Source organism: Echiichthys vipera, assembly GCF_963691815.1.
Source record: "Echiichthys vipera genome assembly, chromosome: 8".
In the NCBI taxonomy this organism is placed as follows: domain Eukaryota; kingdom Metazoa; phylum Chordata; class Actinopteri; order Perciformes; family Trachinidae; genus Echiichthys; species Echiichthys vipera.
Genome location: NC_139833.1, coordinates 45,001 through 52,500, shown reverse-complemented (window position 1 = coordinate 52,500; position 7,500 = coordinate 45,001). Strand labels below are relative to the sequence as shown.

The 7,500-nt window shown below is 51.7% G+C and overlaps 1 protein-coding gene across 2 annotated transcripts in view; it reads left to right on the top strand.

Moving 5' to 3' along the window:
• The window catches only part of LOC310950910 (uncharacterized protein), a 22,378-nt gene that overhangs the window by 11,560 nt on the left and 3,318 nt on the right, over nucleotides 1–7,500 (top strand). For both annotated transcript variants that reach the window (XM_083918941.1, XM_083918940.1), the window contains exons 9-10: nucleotides 1,251–3,085; nucleotides 6,014–6,192. In XM_083918941.1, the coding sequence (XP_083775067.1) occupies nucleotides 1,251–3,085; nucleotides 6,014–6,192 (2,014 nt within the window). The remainder of the gene's footprint in view (nucleotides 1–1,250; nucleotides 3,086–6,013; nucleotides 6,193–7,500) is intronic.

Genomic DNA, 7,500 nt, shown 5'->3' with positions numbered 1-7,500 from the left:
ACACAGACACAGAGCATCAGACACAGACACAGATACAGAGCATCAGACACAGACACAGACACAGAGCATCAGACACAGACACAGAGCAACAGACACAGACACAGAGCATCAGACACAGACACAGAGCATCAGACACAGACACAGACACAGACACAGAGCATCAGACACAGACACAGACACAGAGCATCAGACACAGACACAGAGCATCAGACACAGACACAGACACAGAGCATCAGACACAGACACAGAGCATCAGACACAGACACAGACACAGAGCATCAGACACAGACACAGACACAGAGCATCAGACACAGACACAGACACAGAGCATCAGACACAGACACAGAGCATCAGACACAGACACAGACACAGAGCATCAGACACAGACACAGACACAGAGCATCAGACACAGACACAGAGCATCAGACACAGACACAGAGCATCAGACACAGACACAGAGCATCAGACACAGACACAGAGCAACAGACACAGAGCATCAGACACAGACACAGACACAGACACAGAGCATCAGACACAGACACAGACACAGAGCATCAGACACAGACACAGACACAGAGCATCAGACACAGACACAGACACAGAGCATCAGACACAGACACAGACACAGAGCATCAGACACAGACACAGAGCATCAGACACAGACACAGACACAGAGCATCAGACACAGACACAGAGCATCAGACACAGACACAGACACAGACACAGAGCATCAGACACAGACACAGACACAGACACAGAGCATCAGACACAGACACAGAGCATCAGACACAGACACAGATACAGAGCATCAGACACAGACACAGACACAGAGCATCAGACACAGACACAGAGCAACAGACACAGACACAGAGCATCAGACACAGACACAGAGCATCAGACACAGACACAGACACAGACACAGAGCATCAGACACAGACACAGACACAGACACAGTCGTGTGATGTTTCATCTGAACCTGAGGACGTTTCTGTGTTTGTGCTCAGAGACGTCGTGTTTCAGACTGAAGTCGTGGTTATTTCACAAACACGCACACACACACACACACACACACACACACACACACACACACACACACACACACACACACACACACACACACACACACACACACACACACACACACACACACACACACACACCTACACCTCTGCCATGTTACTCAACCAGGACTTACTGTTGATGATGTTGTTGTTGTTGTTTCTGCTGCTGACGCACGTTTGTGTCCCCAGGTCATCTGGAGGTGAAGTGGGTCCCTTTCTCCGTCACAGCAGCCTCTGATCAGAGCGCTGCAGGCGTCTCCACCTCCACCTCCAGCTCCACCTCCAGCTCCACCTCCAGCTCCACCTCCACCTCCAGCTCCACCTCCACCTCCAGCTCCGCCTCAGGACCCCTCCCCCCGCCCAGGATCATGCTTGACTCACTTGTTCCAGTCCACTCTGCCTCTGCTCTGTCCAAGTCCACGTTGGACGGGATCAGTCCTCTGTCTTCTGATGCTCCTGTGACTGCGACCGCCGCAGCCCCGCCCACGCAGACCGCCGTGCAGCACCTGTCCTCGCTCCCCCGCCTGGAGAAGAACCAAATACAGATGTTGGTGCCAGTTTCTAACGCCGTGCACCCGGAGCCGCTCAGCTTTCGCCTCCCCCAGCAATCAGGTCCGCCTCTGGTCCTTCAGGTGGTCCAGCCGCCCGACCCCCGTCAGAGAAGGTCCTCCAGCGCCGCGCTGACCAACACTCAGATGTTGTATCCGGTGTCCTGCGTCAACCTCCCGTCTGTTTGGCCTCCGTTTCCCACGACACTCAGTCAGACCTCAGCTGCGAACGCCAGGCCGACCCAGCAGGAGAGCCTGACGGGGGGCGTCCTCCCGGGGCAGTCCACGCGCAGCGCTCCGGCACTTCCTGTGGCCACCAAGGGAAACCAGATCTCTGTGGGGCCGAGTCACACGGGGCTGCCGAGTCACACGGTGCTGCCGAGTCACGCGGCGCTGCCGAGTCCCACGGTGCTGCCGAGTCCCACGGTGCTGCCGAGTCCCACGGCGCTGCCGAGTCCCACGGTGCTGCCGAGTCACGCGATGCTGCCGAGTCCCACGGCGCTGCCGAGTCACACGGTGCTGCCGAGTCACGCGGTGCTGACGAGTCACACGGTGCTGCCGAGTCAAACGCAGCATTCCAAGCATCAACCTCTGAAGGACCGAAGCTCCGTAACCACCAGCATCCCTCCGTCCTCCGTCCAGCCCCTCCCCCCTGACGCCGCCGACCCCCATCCTGCCCCTCTGAAGCAGCTGCAGAGTCTCGTGGTGAGGGCCTTGGCGGACTCCCCCTGTGGCGGCACCTTACAGCAGGTCGCAGCGAGGCGTAAGGAACCCACAGAGAACGAACCCACCTCCACCATGTCTGAAGAACCCGCACCTGCAGGAGAACCGTCCGCATCCAGGGAACCGGACCCAGAAGCCAAGGAACCTGCAACTGGACCCTTGGATGAAGACCCTGCACCTGAAACTGGACCCTTGGATGAAGACCCTGCACCTGAAACTGGACCCTTGGATGAAGACCCTGCACCTGCACCTGAAACTGGACCCTTGGATGAAGACCCTGCACCTGCACCTGAAACTGGACCCTTGGATGAAGACCCTGCACCTGAAACTGGACCCTTGGATGAAGACCCTGCACCTGAAACTGGACCCTTGGATGAAGACCCTGCACCTGAAACTGGACCCTTGGATGAAGACCCTGCACCTGAAACTGGACCCTTGGATGAAGACCCTGACCCTGAAACTGGACCCTTGGATGAAGACCCTGCACCTGCACCTGAAACTGGACCCTTGGATGAAGACCCTGCACCTGAAACTGGACCCTTGGATGAAGACCCTGACCCTGAACTGTTGGACGGAGTAGCTGAAGACCGGAGCTCTGTGATGGGACAGGCAGGCAGCAGTCCGGGCCGGCTGCAGCCCACGGTGTCTCTGGTCAGACTGCCTGTGTCCCCGCCTCGGCGTGGACGCTCCCTCCCGGTCCCCGGTGATGCTGCAGACGAGCTGGACCTGGAAGAGATGAGCGAGGACACTCAGGTACAGCGGGAGAAGTCCCTGCAGTCACAGACGTCAGAGTTTCACACTAAAGTCTTGTTTCAGACTAAAGTCGTAGTGTTTCAGACTAAAGTCGTAGTGTTTCAGACTAAAGTCGTAGTGTTTCAGACTAAAGTCGTAGTGTTTCAGACTAAAGTCGTAGTGTTTCAGACTAAAGTCGTAGCGTTTCAGACTAAAGTCGTAGTGTTTCAGACTAAAGTCGTAGCGTTTCAGACTAAAGTCGTAGCGTTTCAGACTAAAGTCGCAGTGTTTCAGACTAAAGTCGTAGTGTTTCAGACTAAAGTCGTGTTTCAGACTAAAGTCGTAGCGTTTCAGACTAAAGTCGTGTTTCAGACTAAAGTCGTAGCGTTTCAGACTAAAGTCGTAGTGTTTCAGACTAAAGTCGTAGCGTTTCAGACTAAAGTCGTAATGTTTCAGACTAAAGTCGTAGTGTTTCAGACTAAAGTCGTAGCGTTTCAGACTAAAGTCGTAGTGTTTCAGACTAAAGTCGTGTTTCAGACTAAAGTCGTGTTTCAGACTAAAGTCGTAGTGTTTCAGACTAAAGTCGTAGCGTTTCAGACTAAAGTCGTAGTGTTTCAGACTAAAGTCGTAGTGTTTCAGACTAAAGTCGTAGCGTTTCAGACTAAAGTCGTAGTGTTTCAGACTAAAGTCGTGTTTCAGACTAAAGTCGTAGTGTTTCAGACTAAAGTCGTAGAGTTTCAGACTAAAGTCGTAGTGTTTCAGACTAAAGTCGCAGTGTTTCAGACTAAAGTCGTAGTGTTTCAGACTAAAGTCGTAGTGTTTCAGACTAAAGTCGTAGTGTTTCAGACTAAAGTCGTAGTGTTTCAGACTAAAGTCGTAGCGTTTCAGACTAAAGTCGTAGTGTTTCAGACTAAAGTCGTGTTTCAGACTAAAGTCGTAGTGTTTCAGACTAAAGTCGTAGTGTTTCAGACTAAAGTCGTAGCGTTTCAGACTAAAGTCGTAGCGTTTCAGACTAAAGTCGTAGCGTTTCAGACTAAAGTCGTAGTGTTTCAGACTAAAGTCGTAGTGTTTCAGACTAAAGTCGTAGTGTTTCAGACTAAAGTCGTAGTGTTTCAGACTAAAGTCGTAGTGTTTCAGACTAAAGTCGTAGTGTTTCAGACTAAAGTCGTAGTGTTTCAGACTAAAGTCGTAGCGTTTCAGACTAAAGTCGTAGTGTTTCAGACTAAAGTCGTAGCGTTTCAGACTAAAGTCGTAGCGTTTCAGACTAAAGTCGCAGTGTTTCAGACTAAAGTCGTAGCGTTTCAGACTAAAGTCGTAGCGTTTCAGACTAAAGTCGTAGTGTTTCAGACTAAAGTCGTAGCGTTTCAGACTAAAGTCGTAATGTTTCAGACTAAAGTCGTAGCGTTTCAGACTAAAGTCGTAGCGTTTCAGACTAAAGTCGTAATGTTTCAGACTAAAGTCGTAGCGTTTCAGACTAAAGTCGTAGCGTTTCAGACTAAAGTCGTAGCGTTTCAGACTAAAGTCGTAGCGTTTCAGACTAAAGTCGTAGTGTTTCAGACTAAAGTCGTAGCGTTTCAGACTAAAGTCGTAGCGTTTCAGACTAAAGTCGTAGTGTTTCAGACTAAAGTCGTAGCGTTTCAGACTAAAGTCGTAGCGTTTCAGACTAAAGTCGTAGTGTTTCAGACTAAAGTCGTAGTGTTTCAGACTAAAGTCGTAGTGTTTCAGACTAAAGTCGTAGCGTTTCAGACTAAAGTCGTAGTGTTTCAGACTAAAGTCGTAGTGTTTCAGACTAAAGTCGTAGTGTTTCAGACTAAAGTCGTAGTGTTTCAGACTAAAGTCGTAGTGTTTCAGACTAAAGTCGTAGTGTTTCAGACTAAAGTCGTAGTGTTTCAGACTAAAGTCGTGGTGTTTCAGGCTAAAGTCGTAGCGTTTCAGACTAAAGTCGTAGCGTTTCAGACTAAAGTCGTAGTGTTTCAGACTAAAGTCGTAGTGTTTCAGACTAAAGTCGTAGTGTTTCAGACTAAAGTCGTAGAGTTTCAGACTAAAGTCGTAGCGTTTCAGACTAAAGTCGTGTTTCAGACTAAAGTCGTAGTGTTTCAGACTAAAGTCGTAGTGTTTCAGACTAAAGTCGTAGTGTTTCAGACTAAAGTCGTAGAGTTTCAGACTAAAGTCGTAGCGTTTCAGACTAAAGTCGTAGCGTTTCAGACTAAAGTCGTAGCGTTTCAGACTAAAGTCGTAGCGTTTCAGACTAAAGTCGTAGTGTTTCAGACTAAAGTCGTAGTGTTTCAGACTAAAGTCGTAGCGTTTCAGACTAAAGTCGTAGCGTTTCAGACTAAAGTCGTAGCGTTTCAGACTAAAGTCGTAGCGTTTCAGACTAAAGTCGTAGCGTTTCAGACTAAAGTCGTAGTGTTTCAGACTAAAGTCGTAGTGTTTCAGACTAAAGTCGTAGCGTTTCAGACTAAAGTCGTAGTGTTTCAGACTAAAGTCGTGTTTCAGACTAAAGTCGTAGCGTTTCAGACTAAAGTCGTAGTGTTTCAGACTAAAGTCGTAGTGTTTCAGACTAAAGTCGTAGTGTTTCAGACTAAAGTCGTAGCGTTTCAGACTAAAGTCGTAGTGTTTCAGACTAAAGTCGTGTTTCAGACTAAAGTCGTAGTGTTTCAGACTAAAGTCGTAGTGTTTCAGACTAAAGTCGTGTTTCAGACTAAAGTCGTAGTGTTTCAGACTAAAGTCGTAGTGTTTCAGACTAAAGTCGTAGTGTTTCAGACTAAAGTCGTAGTGTTTCAGACTAAAGTCGTAGCGTTTCAGACTAAAGTCGTAGTGTTTCAGACTAAAGTCGTGTTTCAGACTAAAGTCGTAGCGTTTCAGACTAAAGTCGTAGCGTTTCAGACTAAAGTCGTGTTTCAGACTAAAGTCGTAGTGTTTGTGTGCTTCCTCTCTGCTGTGTCGCAGTCCCACGGTGATGACCTCACGGATGACATCATCGAGCTGTCGTCACCTGAGTCTCCTGGGACGCTGCTGATCCTCAACTGCTCCGTGTGCCGACACGCCGACGCTTCCATCATCTGTGAGGCCTGCGGACGAGGCTTCCACCGGGACTGCCACGAGCCCGCGGTCGGGCCGCACGTCTGGTAGGTTTGGGAGTGACGGCGTTTAAACGTAACGGGGCTTTTCTCAGTAACCAGTGATCCGCTCAGGTGTGTTACAGACGGAGGCCCCGATCCTCGTTGGTCGCTACGAAAGAAGAACAAACTTCATCTGCTAAGGTTGACTGGTTTGTTGTTGTGCTAGCAGGAGTTAGCAAACGTTGATGTGATATCGGTGACGTGAGTGCTCCCGCTCCCCTCTCCGTGTCTGTGTCGCTGTTTTCTTGCTTCATGGTGTTTTGTGCTAATGAAGCGATGTTTGATACGTTACTTTGCTGTTACATGTCTGTAGCAGGAGCGCGTGCTAACAGCGATGCTAGCAGGAGCGCGTGCTAACAGCGATGCTAGCAGGAGCGCGTGCTAACAGCGCTAGCTTTTTATTGACGGCTGACGTGTCAGTGGAGGCGCTCCCTGCTCACGCTAGCTTGACCCCTGTCCGTGTTCCTGTTCAAAGAGAACCCACGGTCGGTGACGTGCCCGGCCGAGCAGCGTGCCATGGAAGCTGCCGGTGCCCCTCCAGGGAGGAGCAGGTCTGTAGAGAGGATCTGTCCTCTGAGGCGGATCTGCTGCGACAGAGCTCAGAGGAAGTCTCTCCTCCTGTCCCTCCATCCTGGTGCAGAGAGACGGGTCCAGGGGATCCATCATCCGTGCAGCCCTGGCCCCCCTGCAGCTTTACCTCCAGCAGGTGCAGCCCTGACCCCCCTGCAGCTGGACCACCAGCAGGTGCAGCCCTGGCCCCCCTGCAGCTGGCCCCCCTGCAGGTGCAGCCCTGGCCCCCCTGCAGCTGGACCTCCAGCAGGTGCAGCCCTGACCCCCCTGCAGCTGGCCCCCCTGCAGGTGCAGCCCTGGCCCCCCTGCAGCTGGACCTCCAGCAGGTGCACTCTGGCCCCGGCCCCCTTCTCTGTCCCTCCCTCTGAGGAGTACCTGAGGGAGCTGCACACTGGAGGGACCCTCAGGCTCTGCCCCCCCCCCCCCCACAGCAGAGGGCCGGACTCTGGCTCAGATGCAGGATGCAGCAAATTTGGCCTCGCCCACAAAGCGACGGTTGAGCCGAGTCGCTGCCTCACAGAGCGTCAGAGCGTCAGAGGGTCACGGATGACCTTCGTTATAAGGCCCATGATTCACTCGCTCATCTTGTGCTCGCCTCGGCGTCCCTGCATCAGCCTCAGGGACGCCTCACTGCAGGCTTTGGCCTCACTGTCGAGGGGACCGTGCGTTTGATGCCCACTCTGGTTCAGACCCCCCCCCCCCGCCCCCAGGTCTGGCTGCTGCAGGAGGACCCTTCATGAGGTC